The sequence below is a fragment of the Labrus mixtus genome, chromosome 9 (genome assembly GCF_963584025.1).
Source record: "Labrus mixtus chromosome 9, fLabMix1.1, whole genome shotgun sequence".
In the NCBI taxonomy this organism is placed as follows: Eukaryota; Metazoa; Chordata; class Actinopteri; order Labriformes; family Labridae; genus Labrus; species Labrus mixtus.
Genome location: NC_083620.1, coordinates 24613447 through 24634305, shown reverse-complemented (window position 1 = coordinate 24634305; position 20859 = coordinate 24613447). Strand labels below are relative to the sequence as shown.

The following is a 20859-nucleotide window of genomic DNA, read 5'->3' as shown; positions in this document are numbered from 1 at the left end:
TATTACATTGTCCATTATGCTGCTGTCACATTAAATTACATCCTGTTCACTCACGGTTGTGTAAATGGAACTCTCTGCATTTCCATCCCAGGATATGATATTTGGTCTGGGTGGAAGAGATTATCCTGCTTGCTTATGTGGATTTTACAGCTCAACTGGCAAGGCATCCCTTCATGGACCAGACATCTGGTTTTTTTTCTTTGCTTTGACTACATCAGGCAAAACAGATGAGCCTGGTGATTCAAACACAGCCAAGGCAGCAAAACAGGGTGAAAATTCCCTCTTACTAAGGGAATTTATTCACTGGGAATGACAATGAGGACAAACGCTGATAAATGCTGATAAAGTGTCAGTATTTAATCAGTGCTTTGAAAAGTTGTTCTGGTATAATGTGCCGAGAAGAGCTTAAGGGGAAAAAACATGTTTACATATTGTACATTTGGGAGCTCAGTGGTCCATTTAAGGACAATCTAATTAAGTGTGTAAAAAATAAAATATCTGTGGATTTATAACAGCACTGCAGGTAACCTTCAGGTAGCCTTAAACACTGTCATTGATGTACAGCAACTGAGTAAACCCATGGCTAAAATATGTAACAACCCCAAAAAATAGAAAATACTACAGTCTGCTCTAATACTGGTTGTGTCTTGCTTGTGCAATAAAATTGCTTGCCTATAGGAGGCAATCTTATAAATCCATTATGCTGCTTCAACACAAGCATGCTTCCAGTTTGTCCCTGTGGAAAAAAACTGGTTCCACAACACAAAAATCCCCTTCGGCCCAAAATGATTTTTTTCCATAGACTGTCATTTTAAAGTCTTGTTTGACCGTTGACAGGACACCTTTGTCTACAAACAATGTCAATTATTGTGCTGGTTTTGTAAAAAACATGCAGGTTTTATATAAGTTCCTTTTCAAAGTGACTAGAAAAGTACATTTTATGTATTGGTGTCCTAAACTGAAACTTGTATCACTTTACTGTCCCTGAAGATCTCCCACACCCGGCCTTCAGGAGAAAGTGCAGCACATTCAATGTGAATTTCTAAGTAACATGCCAGATCACTAAAAGTGATTTATGTCTAAAATTGCTGTAATAACTTTCCCTCACTGTAAGGAAAAAGTAGTTTGAACTGTTTGAAAAAAGTGTCATCAAATTTGAAGTTGACTGAATTTCAGACGACAATGTGTGTTAGTTCAAAGAAACCTACCAACGTATTTCTTTTTGACACATTTTCTAAATTCAAACCGAAACATTTTTTCAAATTGGAAAACTTCCCATAAGGGAAGATGACATAAACACAGAATATGAAGTTAACACAACATATGCACTAACTTCTTAAACTGACAATGAGTAATAAGTAACCATGACGACATGTTTTTTTTACAGTGCTGATTCCACAGATGAAAATGAGGCCACACCCAGCTCATGTACTGTGAGAACTGAACTGTTGTTCATTATTATGCTTATCTATACTAACTTTGTTATTCAATAAATACAAACATAATTACACAAACGACACAAGATCCCTTTTACAGATTATATCCCTGCCTCAAGCAATACCAACATGTATTAATAGCTTCCCTTTGATCTGTGTATTTTTTAAATAAATGATTAAAGTGCAATCATTGAGATGCTCATGTTTTATCTCAATCATCTCAATTCACATCCAATAAAAGGGCATGCAGTCAAGATAAAGACAACTGATATACTGTGTTCGCTGGTGCTTGTCTGTACTAGAGATATTATTGGACAATACATGACAGTACAAGACTACCTGAGCACTCTGCCTGCTGAGATGAATGAGGACGTGAAGTTAGGAAAGAGAAGGCTTCAGTTAATTTACCACATTTGCCCATGCGTGTGTGTAGCTGAACCACAGAACACCATGCTGTTAGGTTATGGCATAAAAAGGCTGGCTTTGTTGCCGGATGTGGGAAAAACATCCAATAGACTCTAAAAAAAGCACAGGAAGGAAACTGGGGGTGGGGTGGCAGCGAGTAGCAATGGGGGTGTGGTGGAGGAGAGTGGGAGTGAGAAAGGAATGTTCTCTTCGCTCTCTTTCTCCTTCTTGTTATCATGCATGCACACACACATAATAACCCCACTTTCTCACTAAAAGCTATGAAAAGAATGTGGCATCACAGTTTGTCTCTGTAAGCAGAAGGGCCGAACAATGAGCCGCTACTCGTTTATTAATCATGTACCTTCGATTCCATGGGAAGGCTTTTTCTGTTTACTAAAATCAGGGATAAGAGCTTTTACTCAGGGGGGGTTTAACAATCAGTGAAAACAATCTGTACCATAAGGCCCTTTGAAAGAACATGTCAGATCTAGTTAATTTAAAGGGGCCCTATTACTGAACCCATTCCTTTTGAAGCTGTTTTCACACATGCACTCCTGAAAGCTTCGAGAAATGTCATGCAGACTGCCCCTCAGTTGGCTATTCAAAAAATACACCTCACAGAGAAAGACCACCCCTGTCAGACGGGAGGTTTGGGAGGGGGGGGTCTCCAGGACGCAGGATATGACAACACGGAAATGGCGGATAAAGCAACGCAGTCCGATGCTGTGGTGATAACAGAAAAGTAACTGAGATAAGAGAAGAACATAACGACGAACAGAAAACATGATGAAGCAGTTTTTATAATGTGCACAGAGATCTAGGAGGTAGCGCACTACAAGCCCTCCCACTCGATCTCTGTGAATTTTCCTGAATATTTCCTGCTGGTGTTCTGGCATTGGCTCAACCTCCGGACTTCACATGGAAATGTAACCAGGAGGATGGCAGGAGGCGGGTAAAGTCAGGGTGAAAAATTCACCAGGTTTTCAGCAGTTTTGCAAAAAGTGTGACAGCACTACAATGTATGGAGTCCAACGTTTTGTTAAGAAAATATTTCACCAAGAACACTGTCAGCATGCTCCCATTTTACTCCCATTACTGAACTCAGATTAGCTTGAACTTCTTTGCTTCATCCACAGTAACATTTCTCATAGAGGTTCATGTAGTGGAAAATTGAAGATTTAATAATAAATCGATTGATGATCACACAGCAGCAGCTCTTGACCCTTGACCTAACACATAACTCCCCTCCTTGAGTGTGATACGTTTCTTTAAGAGTCCACTTCACAAGCATGATGTTCAACCAGAGTCGATTCTAGTATAGACCACACGCATACCCTCCATTAAAAGGACAACCAGACTGATCTGCTCTTGGCCTATCGTTGCTTCATTTTGGTGTAATCATCCAATTGAACACATCATCCAAGTGTTCATGTCTTATTGTGGATTACTCCACAAGCTTACTTGAAAGCGTCTCCCACGTAGTTACTGGATTTGCTTCCTTAATTGCTTTCAGAGTCATCATTATCTTTTCGGAGGGAACATTTACCTCCTGGCTTTACCAGATGGATTAAACCGACTTTGTACTTTGAGTGTGAAGAAAAATGAGATCAAAACATGAAGGGGCCAGAGCAACAATTTGCATGAATTAAGAGCCCATTCTTCACGACCACAAGCATATGAAAAGACCTGTCACAGAGACAGAGACAGTGGAAATGAAAACCCCTAGTGGACACACAAGAATCCGCTTCATGAACTTTTTAAATGATAGTTTTCTTTTCTCTTTTCTATAGGCTGATTTTACGGCTAAATACTCAAAAATCCCCAATACTGTAATGAAGTCCAGTACACCACAAACAGTCTACAGTTTTAACAACTGTTTGGCAAATCACACCACATGAGGTCATGATTGTTATTGTCAGCTGCATGACTTCAGTGTGAGACTCCATGTTTCTGCTCATTACACCTTGATGTAATCCTTTAATGATTCACTTGCAATGCAAACAGAGCAAACACATAGCAGGTGTGTCGTAAAGCATTTCATTTTTAGAATCAGTCATTTCTGCAATTAAGGTTTGATTGTCTTTTTCTGCGTACCTTTTTTCCCCAATACAACTTTTTATAGAGAAAAGTTTCAGGATGTGAGCGCCTACACCCCAAAGGTTTGCTCATTTTAATAATCGTAAACTGCTGTTAGACATTCATAACCCTGCACCATATATCAGCGGGTAAGACTTTTTATTATTATTATTATTATTATTATTATTATACTTTTTTTCTAATGAGCTACACATGTTGAGTTAAAGACTGTTTTCTCATTCCTTTAAAAACAAAAAGCATAACAACCGGAGCAATGACACATCTCAGGTTGAAGTCAATTATATCAGTACTAATGCATCTATAGTGAGCAGATGTATCAGTCAGTCATAATTAATTTAGTTAAATTTAGTCCAAAAGAGCCACCAAACCATGCTGCCTTTCTGTCGAGCCTCTAAAAGCAGCAACCGAACTTATCGGGGCTTCTGGTGAAGTCAGTGGAGGAGATACCAAGACTTCCTTTTTCCATGCATTGCAATCGCTTACACTCCAACCATCAACATGAACAGTGAGAATGGAGTTCTATGTTATCTGCACTCGCATGCAGATATCTATTTGCATAACGGCTAAATCACCTAAAGATGAAAGCCGATGGGTTCCAGGATTAGATAACAGTGGATTGCGTTCAGCCTCCTTTGCTCTACACCAGTACAGTTTCCCTGCAGTGTAATTTCCCAAAAGCAAGTGGACAATCAGCATCCGACTACAAACAGACAGCAGAGCACTTCCAACAACCCAAAATCGAGTTGCATGCCAAGAGATTCTGCAAATGTTATGCAGAATCTGTGAATAGAGATTACTGTCCCACTAAAGGCCAGCTTCCTTTTTTTTTTCAAAACCAACTTTTCGATGACTGGAGAGGACAGATAAAGAGCAGAGATCCCGCATTGGTTTCATCTATATGTGCTCTGTAGATGCAACAGCAGTGTCCTGTGTGCCTCGAGGCAAGGTGAAGAGAGAGCAGGCGCCAGAGCAAAGCTCAGCACCGTGACACCTCACCACAGCAGAGCACTAACACAAACATTCCAGCTGCCACTTCTCAGCCTTGTTGGCAGAGCTGAGGCGAGAAAACAAGACCATCTATGTTCCTCCTTCCTCCGTATCTGATGCTCCAGACAGGCCGGTCACACACCGTCTGAGACAGAACTAAGATTTGGCAGTTGTGTGGATACAGAGGCAGACACAGCACTAATGTAAAGCAATAGAACCGATAAGTCTGATTGATATTAAGTTAGATGAGGAATCAGTTCATTACGGGCCCCGTCTGCAGAACAGCTGAATACCAGAAGACATGAGGGCAGCATGTCTTCAATCTTATTTTATTTTATTTTAGAGAACTGTGTTTATCTCTTACTTGTGTTTGACACTAAAGAAAGAGTGGAGGTGGGGAAACCTCTGTAATACCGTCAAGAGGAAATTCACATTTATAGCAACATCATAGTGACAAAATATTTTACTATGTTACTATACTTATCTCTGATCACAATCGAGATGATGTGAAACGGTTTTACCAGATTGTCTAAGACTTTATTGGGCATGAAGCAAATAGTTAAGGCTATCCTAAAGGCCACATGAGTCCCCCCCATCAACCCTCAACATGGCCCTCAGGTCAATTTTTACACATCAATTAATTGGAAACATGAAGAAAAACAAGACAAAATCTGCCATGAAATCATGAAAACCAGAAATATGTCCATAATAATATTTGATCACTGATATATGTTGAGTTAAATTTGAGACATAATCGACTGTAATCATTTTTGTATACTATAATTTGGCCCTCTGGCAGTCAGAATTAAATGAATGTGGCCCTTGCTGTGAACAAAGTTGCCCATCCCTGACCTAGATGGTAATGCATATTTTTTTAAGATTCATTTTTGGGCTTTTGGTGCCTTTATTTGAGAGATAGGACAGTGGATAGAGTCGGAAATCAGAGAGAGAGTGGGGAATGACAAGCGGGAAAAGGAGCCACAGGTCAGATTTGAACCGGGGCCGTCCGCCCTGGAAGACCACAGCCTCGGTACATGGGGGCGCACGCACTAACCACTGCGCCAACAGGGCCCCTGGTAATTATTTAATATTAAAAACACCTCCCATAGGCTCAGTATGTGAGTTAAAGTGATGTTGGAGAAAGGAACAGCATTTATTGTTCTGCATATTGTTACTGCTGAGACGGATATAGGGGGTTATGCAAATCAAACACTTCTTTGAAAGACAGAGAAAAAGGAGAAGAACTGAGACAAAAATAAATGAAATAATGTATTCTTATGCTGAAGCTGGAATACGTTTTTTTGACATTTATCTCCAAGACAATGTCAGCTAGAACATTTCAGGCAAAGTTTTTGACTTTCAGCTTCCTGTAAATTTCACAAGTCCAACTGTAGCAGGGAACACAACATTACTTCAATGCAAATGGAGTTGAACTGTGGCTCCGACCTCAGAGCACAGGAGAGGGAGGGAGAGGAGAGGAGAGGAGAGGAGAAAAAGTGAATGCTCTCGCCTCTTTTCAGCACTCTGCAACTCTGGAGCCTGGGAACTTCAGCAGCCTGGCCGGGCTCTGAGAAATATCCTGAGCTGTAATGTAAACATGTCTGAACTCTGATCTAGCATGGCCCTCCCCTCCCCTCCCCCCTCCCAGTTTAACCCGGCATTCTGTGCACAGGGTTTTTGCCAGTGACATCAGGAGCCCACTTTCTCATTTCCTGAGCGGGGTAATGACCCTGGGGAGAATGGGCCGTTTGAAGTCCTGCAAATGAAGCTGCTTCGCTCTGATCCCAATTGTTCCTCAGCAGAAGAGCGAGATGGCTGATTATATTTGGGCTTCAAAAGGTTTTGCGGGGCTAAATAGATCTTGTTTTTGAAGCTTTGAAAACATGCGAGACGCGTGTAAAGAATTGAAGCAAGGTGAGGACAGTGTCAACGTGTTAACACCGTTACACTGAAGTGGATATCCACACCCTGTTCTCCAGTGGCCACGGTGATAATCAGATATGTTTACAACAGCAGCTGCAACAAGTCCAGGAAACTCTCACATATCAGGTAGCTGATTGTCTGATAAGTGTGAGAATGGTTATAGATAAGCTCCTGTTTATCCAAGCATCCCACAACTGTCAGCTGGAAAACAAAAACAGTCATACGTTGTCAAGTTGGGACGGAATACGTTTGGCAGAAACAGGCGAAAGCAGTGTCTCTTGTGCAGGCCTTGTCGTAAACAAAGTGACAAGTACCGCTTGTGCTCTATTTTGCATGCAGTTTGTCCCCTCGATTCACCCTCCATGCACTGAACATAAAATAAACCTGAACATGCTTGTTCCCACAGGGTTCCAGTTTCAGGACTGGGTAGCAAAGCACTTGTGGAAAGACACTCCAAGGCACTACCCCACCCCTCCTCCCTCCTCCCTCCAGCCCCCCCTTCCCTCTTTTTCCTCACACACAATCCAGCCCTCTCTTCAATTAAGTCAAGCAGGAAAAACCTGACAGAGCTCAAAGAGCTCTCTCAGCAGAAGAAATCGCATCAGGCATGAACGGATACCTCCGCAAGGCCTCTCTGAAGATACCGATGTCCATAAACGTGCTCCTTTCTAACTGACTCATTACCCCGAGCTTCACATATATATTTTAATCTTTAAATTCAAGATGATAAAAAGCCACGCCAGTACATGTTTCTTCAGTCAAATTCATTTAATAGCTACAATGGAGAACAAACATATTAGTCCGCTCAAATGTCTGCGTTGAGTTTTTTTTTTTGTGTCTTGACGTCCACATAATGCTTGAAATTCAAACAAAGTGCTGGCAACAACTGGAAGCAGGCTGGAAGCACAAACCAACAACAAAGGGATACAGTGGGGACTCTCTTATCCAAACCTCTCGGGAGTTAAAGTATTTCCACCCAGTGAAATGTTCACAGGAATGAAACACTGAACAGTGGGGTAATTCATATTCAAAACATGAAACATATACCCATGCATATTCACCAGAGTCTACTGCAGGCTCCAATTTTGCAGTTGGAGAATCAATATGTAAATTTAAACCAATTTTTAAACAAGCAGCATTTTTGGAACTCATTTTCATACTTTGTTTAGGATAAAAGTGTAGATTAAGGACTTTTATCTTAAACTAACCTCCATCTGATTTGGCCCCGACTTACTTCTCGTTTCTTATTGAATAATCCATAAACAAGAGAAAAATCATTCTCATCCTGAACATGTGACTTAAAGCTCCTTTAAGGAGTTTTCAGCTGGTTATGAAACAAACTGAAGCATTTTCAGAGTGCGATTCCACAACAGCAACCGTAACAAAGCTCCTCCGTCATAAGCTATTTGTACATTCACAATGATTCTGCAACAATGTCATATTGGTGTCCCAGTCTGTGAATTCTCATTGTGTTACGGTGATACAGAAGAGAAACAGAAGCAGGAGCTCCACATACACACACAGTCTTACATGCACACACACACACACACACACACACACACACACACACACACAGCGCTGTTCTCCGCTGATGGCTCTGCTGATCCCGTCTCCACACTGTAACGACAGGGTTACTACCTCAGATGGGGGGTTCAGAGGTGGGATCACTTCGTCCCTCCATTACTCCATATTGAAGGATGGAGGAAGATGTCAGAGGGAAGTAAATATTGTGCTTTGAACAGGCAATGGGGTTAACATTTTATATTGAAGCCTCTTTGATCAACAGAATCAAACTAGAGCATTAGATTAAGATTGATTATTTCTTTGAGGTTATTTTTAATGCCTGAAACCACTGATGAGGACAAAGACAAAGATTCTCGCTTAAAAAAACCCAACCTACACAAATACAGGACAGGAACAGCATAGAGACCAAAGTTACCACCTCGTCGACAGGGGTTGCTAAAATTACCACAAACCAAAAAATACCACACAAGAGGATTAAATGATCATTAAAGATGCCCTCACTACATGTGTTGTTGACTAACTCTATGATGAAATCTTGACTAATAGTTTTAGCATTAAACACATCAGTCTTTTTGTTCATAATGTGAGGACGAACAACACATGGCATGTTAATTATTAGTCCTTCTACCCTGAGAAAAATCTGCAGATTGGACACATAAAAACAACCTGCCCCAGCAGGGAGGCAATATTGCAAGGTTGATGCTGATAATGTATTTTTTTTTTTCCCCGACAATGTTACCCCGGTGTTTGAAGGTAAAGCTGTTACCTTGCAAGCGCTGCTAAAGGCTCCGGACCACAGCCAAGGACGGCAATGAGAAGTCTATGGAGGAAAGGCTTTTAACCTGGGACGGGCAGGACTTCAAGTAACACTGGAGGCTAAATATACCCTGAAGGCCCGGCAATTATGTGCTTCATCCAGAAGCAGAGCAGACCTGGCCCACCTGGGCTGTCTAAAGGCCTGTGTTCCTCTGAGCATGTACGTACACATTTATACTCGATCACCCCTTGAACACACAGGAGGAGATGGGTCTACTACACAATTTAGGCAGCACTCTTCAAAGACAGACACAGGCTTCCCATAGGCCACTGAATAAAACATGAGGCGTGTGCGGCAGGCTGGCTGAGTGTTCCTGTTTGTGTGGCACTGAGGGAGGGAAGGAGGATGAGGGAGTTTAGAAGACACCACCTCTAGAGATGGTGTCTTACAGATGCACGCTTTTGATTTGACACACATCCTCACTGACCTGCAGGGTGTCTGGTAACGTCCGTCTTTCAGGATTCACATGTTCTTCTTTGTCTTCTTTTTTTTTTTTTTTTAATTCTTTTCAGTCTTTTTTTTTTTTGAAGCATTGAACTTGATAACAACATTTAAATTAGTCCAGAAAAGAATGAAAGTGTGCTCGTTTCAGGGGACGTTAATGCAATTCTTGCCAGGTACAGAGATGTCCCAGATTTTGCGGAGAACTATTTCATTTTCGATGCTGCTGCATCCACGTGATACTCCGTTTGCTGAGAATTGTCTTTTTGGGAATAATGATTTCTAAATCCAGGTTGCAAAGTGCTTCACAGAGTCGGCAAAATAAACAGGCAGGTCATAAAATCACAAGGAATGAGAAATAACAAATCTATTACATCTAAGACATTACATTCATTCAGAAGAATTCTAAAAGAGTTAACTATTTTAAATGTATTTTTTTTGGAATTCAACAAATGAAAATTCTGGTAAATTTATGAAAAGTCAACAAAAGGCTTGCAGGGGAAAAGTTTGTCTTAAGACTGGATCTAAAAGAGATCAAACAGACTCAGCTGACCGGGTCTCCTCGGGCAGATTGTGCAAGAGATTTGAAGCCCTCATGTCGTCTCGAACAGTGTTAACAAGAGATGTAGCTGGTCATTGAAAGCCTTAAAAGTAATCAGTAAAATCTTTAAATCATTTATTCTGATGTACAGACGCTAAAACAGGAGCTGTGCGGTCATGTCTTCATGTTGTGGTTAAAAGCCTGGCAGCTGAGTCTGTATTCAGGCTGTTATTGAGGTAGAGTAAAGCTCTGTTTATAATATATTAAACTGAATCTTTTCTTAAGAGATAGCATTATATTATAATCCATTATTATGTGAGAACTTTTTTACATTCATAATTTAAACCTACATTGTTTTTCATTTATCAAATAGAGTAAAAACTGCAGTTTAAGTTGTGTAAGTTTTAACCAACCGTCAAGGTGTTTGAATGTAGAGCAGATTTAATACTGTTTGAGGAAACCGATCATCTTCACAGAGATGTGCAGTACATGATTAAACCCTTTCCACCTTTGCTAGACTTTCAATTACATCTGTCTGAGGCGATTGTAAAAAAGAGAAAAATGTGAAATAAATCACACCAAGGTAAGAAGGATATTGGGTTTTTTTTTGTGCTCGAGTCGTATGCAGAGGAACAGTTTTCAATTACTTAAATTGCACGATCAATGAAAGGTAATCTCTCATCCCACCTTTACTCAGCTGTAGATGACATAACTGACAATCAACTCTGAAAGGTTACACGGTGCATGAGATCCAGTGGCTCAAGAGGCCTTTTCTGGGAAGTATCCACCGGTGCACAGGAAATGATACATGTTTTCTGGTATTTACAACCCTGCTTTGAGCTGGTTATCCAGACACAGCTATAATGAGTGGACACAAAAAGGAAAAGAGAGTATAACACAAATCACAGTGCACAGTTTGATCTTGAAGCCTGTGAGAAACAGCACTACAGTGTCTGGCAGCACTTAAGATGTCATTAAGAACACACATCTGAATCTCCTGGATGACCACTTAAACTTTCATTTCAGATACTTGGGAGATCATCAAACTAGAAGTGATTATTTGCTGAAAATCCTCCCCTATCTTTAAATTGGATGGTATTAAAAGCTGTAGTTTATAAGATTGAAAACACACTTTATGACAAATTTAGTAAATGTAGTCATTAAGTCAAAGAGATTGAAAAATAAAGCTCCTCTGAGAAATGTCACAGCCTGTCAGTGAACTCTGTTTGGTACCACTTAAAAATCTGGTGTCTGCGTCGGCTCCAGACAGAGAATCTTGTGGAAGCTTGTACCCTGCTCTCCCTCGAGGACACGGCAATCACCATCGCAAAATTCATGTCGAGCTAAGTTGTTTAGAATGCACGTATGCTGATGTTATCATAAAACTATGTTTACTAGGGGATAGAGACATTCATTTCATGGACGATTTAGCCAGCAGATGATACAGTGAGCTATTAACTAAGTCATAATCAACATAATGTCCAAACAAATGTCCTCCAGAGGCCGTCATTTCCAGGAAACTGACAGGCCCCAGCATCAGCCCTGTGTGTGTGTCACACCGCTCCTCCTTTCCTCAAAGACGAGCGTGGGGTTACACACCACTGGTTGGTGCTTCACATTTATGAACTGCCCTCAGATATGACTGTGGGGTGATTTTGTCACATGGCTCTAACTTTTATTACATAAGTCAGTAAATCAGGATGAAAGGGTGCAGAGTTTCTCTCGGGCTAAACATAAGGATGATCCCTTCTGTAAGAAGACACAACACAGACGTTTATGGATAGATAAGTCAAAGTATGCACATGTTTCTGCCTGAGAGAATACAGAAATAATTCTATAAGAGATACATAATATTATTTAGACTCTTGGTTGCTTGTTACTTCATGCATACTGTAACATAACCTACTCCTACTGTCCTGCTCTGAATTTGAAAATTGATGTCTATGATGGATCGTGAAATACGGCCTTTTGATCAAACTTCTATATCAACTTTCTTGTTTCTGGTTCAGTATCGTGGACCATCAGTTTACCTAATCAACATACCACCATACAGAGTGACATACTAAGAATATCATGTCTGAAAACATCATTTAAATAAAACACAGGGACTCAGGTTGTCATAATGTGTCCATACTTTTCAATGCATGCTTTTAAACGATACATTCTCTCCGTCGTTTTAATGAATGAAAAGTGCTGAGGCTTTAAACAATCAACGACATATTTTTCATAAGACAGGTGTCTAGTGCTGCTGAGCTGATTATCACCGACAACATTCTGTTATCCTGCATCCAATGACGATAAAGAATTTAGGAGTAAAACTGAATCAAACAAACTCCTGCACACTGTCGCTTGTTTGTGCAATTTAGACAGTGTGTAGGAGTCTGCTTGCAATGTTTGATAATTGGAAACAAGAAAGTTCTAAATATTGGCAGCCTAGGACTTCTAGTTTTGTTGCTGTGGTGTTGAAACACGAAATGATATCGTTTCATTTTCACTATTTCAAAGTTGAATAGTCTGGTATCATGGTAACCCCAGCAGGGACATAAGCTTCTTTATGTGCTATTTTGTAACAAAGACTCTGATTCAAATAATAGAGGACATTTTAAAATACATATTCCACACCAAAAGATGATGTATGCCTGAGTGGAATTGGACTGTGACTGTGTTTAAAGCACATCGTGGAATGAGCACTAATCCAAAATGGGAGAAGGAGATTAAAAAAAGATGGCTTTGCTGCAGTATATGCAGACCTTAGTTAATGTCTTTTAATCAGAGCACTATGAGATGTCGGACCAATCTCACAGCTACAGTCTACACAATAAGACAAGCCTAATCACATCAGACCCTTAGTGTATTTGCGCTGTCAATAAAATCCCCCACAGTGATGTCAGTCCTCACTGAGAGGAGGACATTCAGTACTTTAGCAGTCAGACCGGCCATGAGAAACTTTAGGCTTCCCATGACAACGTGGAAGCGATCTATGAGATGAACATGGATCCTGTCTGCATCCAGCAGGTTGGGTAAAGCTGTGGGCTTCACTGTGGGTGGCCCCTGTGGACCTGGGCTAATTGTTTCACATCACAGCCGAGCCTGGCTGAGATCAGACCACCGGCAGCTCTGATTCAGGCGGTTCAACAGCCGAACAGGGTCTGCCAGGAAGCACTTACACTGCACATCCCCACCCCGCACTCACACACTCTTCATCCATCATACATGACCACAAGAGAGTACAAGGGATTTCTTCTCCTCCACGTATGCGAGTGAGCTGTCGGTGCTCTGGTCAGATAGTTGTAGTTTCAGCCAGAGGATGATTTGAGAAGTGAGATTGTTTGGTTTCATTTTCAGTAAAAACAAAAAAGGTGTTCTAGGAAGAAAATTATTTTAACTTGTACAGCTCAGTATGATGATTCTTTACATTAACATTTTTACCAGTGCTGTATTTGATGGCTGCAGGAGTGTCTAGTCTTATCTGAGCTGTGCTTCATTGTATAAAGGTTGAATAGAGTGGCACATTTGAGGAAGTTTTGAATTTATCATTCAATAACTCATTCATTTTGTAACATAACACTTAGCAAGAGGTACTAGGCCATGAAATCCCAATGAACTTTAACTTTTTCTCCATTTTTTTAGAAGGAACTGTAAAAATGCGGGACACTTATATTGTGAAAATACTGTTAATAGCTGGTTAAAGAAAAAAATAGTTATTACAAGGAAGTGGGCTAAAAGGGGGTCCCCCCCTAGGAGCACTGGGAAGAAATAATTGAGGAAATCTATATAATGGAAAAAATGAGCAAATGCTTAAGAAAGCAGAAAGCACAGATGGAGGAGAAGTGGGAGAAAATGTACATTATTCTTTATGACGCAATGCAGCGGCAAGTACTACGGAAAAGAGAACTGATTTAGTGGAAGAACGGACGGAGTAATGGAAATATGACGACGATGATGTATTCATCTATTCATTCATTTTACACTTTAATTATTTGCTTTAGTTTCATGTTAGGTATACCTGTCTGTCTTCACCGGCATCTGTTGGTATACACAGTATGTCAGGGTGAAAACAGCGGTTATAATTCAAATGAATAAAGAAAGTGAAACAAAACTGAATCATTCTGCATGTTTGTTTGAACTAATCTGCAACAGTCAGACGGCTTTCTGTCCAGGTCCACTACCTCTCTGGTTTGACACCCTGTAGAACAAATCAATGCTGACTTGAGACTCATCATTATCTTTTGAATGTCTACCTTTACCTGATTATTGCTTTTATTTGCCTTCCTTGTTCTATTTTAATCATTAGTAAGAAGATCCAGAATGCTAAATCAAAGCACACTTTTTATGCATTCTTCTCCTGGTGATAATCTTGTTGCCCTTCTGTTGGCAGTCTCATCAACTAAAGGTTCAACCAACAAAAGTTGCTAATTTTTTGACCATTGTGTTTGTTGTGCTTTGGCTCGAGCAGCTCCTGTGCGGTGAACAGTTTAGTCACAAGTGGGCAAACACACAACCGGCAAACACATCAGCCTTGCAGAGCACTTTCTTTTTTTCGAGCACATGCTGCTCTTTGCCTGCAGTTCCCAGATCTGTCACTGGAACAAGCACCGGGAAATAACAAAACTCTCCAGTACACACGGGACTGTTAATCACCAGGCATCCGTCGCCTACTGCTTTCAAGGCCTGTTTGACTCTACGTAAACACATGCAGGAAATGTTTCCAGTGGCTCTAAACATTTATACGGAGGCCTTGTGCATCAAACTGCTCCATGGCCTGCACATCTTTCAAGAAGGTGCCTACACGTTTCTCCTGGGTCTTCTTGTGTTCACACTGTTGTACGATATTGTGGAGCGGGCGAAAGCAAACACCAACTCAGAGCTGTCCTTACACCATTACATCACGGCCTCCTTTTCCCACTGCAAAGGTAAACATATGACATGTGTACTGGTCTCCCTTTGCATTTGTGGGACGGCTCCATTACACCAAGTAGGAGGTGCTTATTAACCTATCAGCAAAATGAGTCATGGATTGACTTAGAGCAGCAAGAAGGTCAAACTGAACTGAACCAGTTGTTGAACCAGTAGAGATCTGTGCTGATTATGAGATGTAATGAACATTAGAGGTGGTAAAAATCGAGATTCTTCTCTTCTAAGATTTAAAATCAATTAATAACTTCCAAAAATCTTTTTTTTTTTTTTTTGGGGGCTAATCAGTCACTCCCTGCTAAGTGCTAAAGCTAGCTGTTTAACTCAGCAGAATGCCAAATAGAGCAACAAGAAATGCAGCCAGTCTCACAGATGACTGGAGAAGATCCTGAAGTATATATAACTCATAAATAGACTTTGAATCCATGGATCAATGAATCCAGAATCATTTTGAATCGAAAGATTCCAAAGCACCCAAAGATTCCCAGCCCTAATGAACATTAGTAGCCTAGTATACTATTATGAGTCAACCAGTTATTTGTCCCAGCTGCTGGGTTGATTTTGTTCTCACTGCAAGCCGGCTGAAATAGCCGATTTGTTTTCCTGCATCAGAGCGTGATTGCTGTGTTCAAAATCAAGCGGTAACATCTGGTCTTGAAAAATGAAGCCAATGCAGAAATACAAAAAAAATGCAGTTTCTCAAGTGTCCACTTGAGGTTGGCTCAAAAGAAGATCATGTCACATACACACTTCCTATTAAAGTATCTATTTTGACAGCAGAAATAAACATCTCTGCAGCCTTGTACAAAAAACAATTTTCAGTCAGAATAGCTCGTGTCTTTCTTTGGGACATGCTGTACTGGGGGGAAATGTATTTTAAACTCATCCGTTTGGATTTTATGAAGGATAAGAGTTATTTATAGAAAGGGACGTGGCTCATCTGACTGACTGACAAGCTTGTTGCAGCTGTTGACCAGGAGGCTTAAGACTCGCCTCAGCTCCAGATCTTTTCCTGCTACTAAAGGTTGACTGAAAGCTAGTTTGAGACAGCATTTCCAATATGGCAACCGTCAATCGATGGGCTTCAAAAGTCTGCTTCAGTAACCAAGGGGTGACGTCAGACTACGTCTATGTAGTCTATGGTTCAAATATGTTGTAATAACCCGGGCCAAGGAAGGAAATGCCCCCCGTTTCTGAACATCTTCTCCAAACGTTCCAGCTGTGAAAGCCCCTCCGAGTGTCTGTACATTCTAATGTACACGTTTGGCAAGTTCTACACTGACCTATTTCAGAAGGCTGCATACCAATACAGGTAAGGAGGTAAGACTGAAAGAAAAAAACGATTTAAAACATGAATATGTAAAAGGTTTGATGAGTTCACGAAAGCATTACAGAAATCATTTTCTGAGTTGTTGGATAAGTAAGCTCTCATCTCTTCCCTTCCCCGTTTCTCCAATTTCATCTAAAAGAATATCCTTTGTTAATCTGGTCTCAATGAGCACCGTTGTTAAGTGCTGCTCACTCTGCACTCCCAGCCAGTCATAATCCATTGTGTTGCTTGCCCCTCGCTCGGTGTGCATTTCCATAGAAAATTCCAATGTGAACAGTCAATAAAACAGATGTGGCCATTGTAGAAGCCTCACTTTTTAATTCAGAAGAATGTTGTCCACTACTGCGCCCCTGGGAAATGTTCTGCGCGCAAAATGTAATATCTTTATAGCCAGAGAGCACACACTTTAAAGTTATCGGCGGTATGATTATTCAACGTTTGACTTAATTTAAATACACTTGTAAAGAACTCCCTGCAGTGTAAATGCTGGATTGATGCGGTTTAAATGCATTCAGGGGAATTTCTGCACCGGCTGCTGTTCTGCTTCACCCAATCATCGTGAGATGTGAAAAACATATTAACCTCAGGGTTGTTACAAACATGTACGCCAGGACTTCATTTCCTTCTCTCCATTTTGCCGCACTCATCAGTTTTATGTAGAACACACTTCTCCAGAGTCAACATCAGTAAAAATGAAACAGAACATGATAATGATGCTCCCTGACCTCTTTTAGACAGTCAATATAATCCATGATGTTGTTGTGTCTTATCATGTTCCACTGATGTGCTGCACCTAGCAGAATGAAAGCTAAATACATGGAAAATAAAACGGATAAATCAAGCTCTATATTAGCTCTTTAAATCATGGAAAATCTACTTTTCTTTTATGGGAGAGTCATGCTGAAGCAAATACAGTTGCATGACATGTAGAGGCTATCCTGTGCCCAGTGATGACAACAAAATGAACTGACAGAACAATCATCGCTGCCCTTTTATGGCTATACTTGGAAAAAAAAAAAAAAAAAAATTACATTGTTTATTTTTCCATCAAGCATCTCGAGCACATCCAGAGCAGGAACATCTGCAAGCTTTCACCATGTTGACGTTATATTAAAAAACGCTGCTTGGGAAATAATTCACAGTCTGGATGCTGAACTCCCTCATGCCCAATGAAAGAAAACTACTCGACGTATCTCATATCTCTCCGGCTGCGCCCCTTAACAGATGCCATGCAGGAAGTCAGTCCTATCAGCCCTGGCAGGCACACAGAAAGTCCTGCTGTGCTTCACAGTTTAGTTTCCCCACTCTATTATCTTTCTAAGGCTCTGTTGTTGAGGCATGAGAACTATGTCTTTATATTGTTTCTGTATCCTTATGCAGACTCACAAAATGTACTCAATGAACCTTGATCATACAGAACACTTCTTAAAGATGGGGGTATGCAATTCTAGAGAAAGTTTAAGTTAATGTTTGAAACCTTTCCTTCAGAGGTTCTGTGTTCGCTGTGCATTCATGGATGCACATTGCAAGGGAAATCACTCTATCACATAACTAATACTGAATCTGCACAGTCTGCTACACTATGTAGGTGAGCCTCACATGGTGAAGAACCGGTCATCACATTCTGTGGTCTCTTCCTTGTGCATGTAGACCAGGAACAAGGAGAGTAAAGCCAGCAGAGGTTTTTTTAAGTGTCGTGGATGAAAGCTAACTGTTTATATTTCTGGACTTGTCTGGTGAAGCTATCTGTTGGCTGCTTTATTGAATGTCAATTTCAAAAGCAGGGGACATCGGGATTTTTTTCTCAGCGCATACACAGTTTCCAGATCATGAACTGACCGTTACTAAAAAGGAAAGTACAGGCTACTGGATTGCACAGCACACTTCCCTTTACTCTTTTGTCAATACAACCCCCCCGTTCAAAAAGAAGTATTTGTCAGTTCATGTGACAGATGAAGAAGACAGAGTGAACGCTGTGCGTAGATAAAATGGGTTAAACAAGCCGCATATAGCATCCCTGGGTTTTGGATCAGCTGCACAGAAGAGGTGCTGACAAGTCTGCAGCAAATGCAAAGCATCCCCGTGGCCCAATGACCCCAAAAAAAACATTTCCTCTGAATAGATTGCTTCGCAAACAAGCTTTGTGATCCAGTAATCTACTTCTGAGGCACTCTTTAATCAACAAAATCTGGAATCAAAAAGTAATGCTCTCATCTTACAAATATTTCCCGACTGGTGCCATTTGGTCTGGATTAGGTTGTGTAGTTAGGCTGGGAAGAGACTTAGTTGTGTGTTTTTTCAAGAATCACAGCAGAGTGATTGTTGTGTACAAACACAGTAAACACCAAAGATAAACCAGCTCTCAGTTTAGCAGCAGATTAGCATGTTCCTCACCCACACAGTCACAGCACCTGTCACAATCTTCATCATGTCTCATTATTATCATCAAATCACCATTATGATGATCTTTAACCCTCACCACCATCACCAACTGGGGATCTTCCCAGGACTCACCGCTATGCGCGTTGAGATCTTCTGCTCGCCCTCGGCGCCCTTCTGCTCTCCGTTGGCCCTGTTGTACTCTGGGGGCTGCTGGTTCGACCCCCTGCTGCCTTTCGCCTTCCGGTTCCCTGGTCCTTGCTGGACTATGTTGAGCAGGTGGAGGGTGCTCTCGTGCTCCCGGTCCGAGTTCTCCGCCTGTCCCCGCTGGTACCGGTTCTCGCAGGTGGAGTGGTGCCTCCTGCACAGCTCGATGCGGGCGCGCAAACGCTCCACGATGGCGTTGTGCAGCTGTGGCACCGCGGAGCCTCTGTTGGTGGCGACCACCGGCCCGGCGCCCACCCCGCCGGGCATAGCTCCTAAACCGACACCCAACATTGGTACGAATGCTCCTGCAGCTGCCTGGGCAGGGGTCGCTTCTCCCATGCCCGCTGGTCCACGACAACTTTAAATCCACTGAGCTTATAATGGGACCACAGTAGTACGGGCATGGAAGGGAACAAGACGTATGGACTCGGCTATGATCCCATGTGCAAAGAAAAAAGACTACAGTTCACACAGTCAAGTCAGAGAGAGAAGGTTTGATAGTTGATTAAAGAAATGTTTGTACAATAATCTTGTCAAACTGATATGGTGAAATTAAAAACAACAGTCTATAAAAAACGAGATAAGGTCAGACTTTGTTCCACCAGAGGCAATCCAAAAGTCCTAAATGTTACAGAATGTTTTTAATGTCTTTCTCTCTCTCTCTCTCTCTCTCTCTCTCTCTCTCTCTCTGGGGTGTCACCACGTCAGCCTCTAATTAAAACTAAAATGATTTACTAACACAAGAGGCTCATGGATTCTCAGCTGGAATAAATCCACTCTTGCTTAACGACTCGACCTCTGCTCACAGATAAATTATATTCAATATGAAACACCCTGGGATGATTCAAAATCATAGCACGCACAACTTCAGTCTACATCGGGGGGCTTACATCCCCGGAACATCGTCAGCTTACTTTTTTTTTTTTTTCTTAAACGTGCCACACTCAAGCTGCTGGATTGTCGATAATGAAAAAAAAAGGAATAGGCTGAAGTAAAGTGAGCGACTGATCGCCAATGATAGCAGGATCTACAAGAACACAAATCCACCAAACTTCAAGACTCACGGCATTTTTTGGGGGGTTTGGAAATGAGTCCTTATTCTCTCTTGTGTCTCTCTTTCCGCCCGGATAAGAAGAAAGCTGGCTGCGATTACAAGTCTGAAAATCCGCGCAGCTTGAAGCACAGGGAGCCGTTTCATGAACCCATAGAGATCCGTCTAACATAGTCCATTGACAATCGTTTGTCCGTGTGGTGCACCGAGGCAATAGCGGAACTACAATACACAGAGCCTCATTGTACGAACATTCCTCTTTTGACATGATACACTCATGTGGCTGCAGCGGGGTCCTGCAGCACCCTCTGGTGGAGAGAAAGGTGAACTGTCCTGCGAGGCTTGAGCTGTGACAGGAGGGAGGTCAGCAAAATGTTAGTTACATCTTACACGTATTATAAATCTCTGAATATGAAAGTACAAAATAGAGCAATGGCAGATTAAGAAAAGATTATATTGCTAATGATTTGTATATTTTATAGACATCACTGCTTGTGATTACTTAACTGAAAAGAACAGATCCACTAATTTACTAATAGATGAACCTCAAACTTGATTAGTAACATGGACAGTTCCACAGATTGTCAGTTCCACATTAAATACACATATAATCCCAAAAAGTTAATTTAAATTTGGGTTTTTTTTGTAGTAATTTTTTTTTTACCATGTTGCAATCAGGTCAGTTTACAAGTAAAGTTGCATAGTATAACATGGTCATCACAGATTAAGGCGACAACAAGAACATTGAATTAAAGACCACACTTACCCATCCACTGAGGCATGTGTCGATGAACATTGAGGCAA

The 20859-nt window shown here is 41.2% G+C and overlaps 1 protein-coding gene across 1 annotated transcript in view; it reads right to left on the bottom strand.

Annotated features, from left to right (window-relative positions):
* Window positions 1-20306, bottom strand: part of zmp:0000001236 (mastermind-like protein 2) — a 40205-nt gene extending 19899 nt beyond the window's left edge. Inside the window, exon 1 of the mRNA XM_061047047.1 lies at window positions 18933-20306. Coding sequence (XP_060903030.1) covers window positions 18933-19343 — 411 coding nt within the window. The 5' untranslated portion in view covers window positions 19344-20306. The remainder of the gene's footprint in view (window positions 1-18932) is intronic.
* Between the last annotated feature and the right edge of the window lie 553 nt (window positions 20307-20859).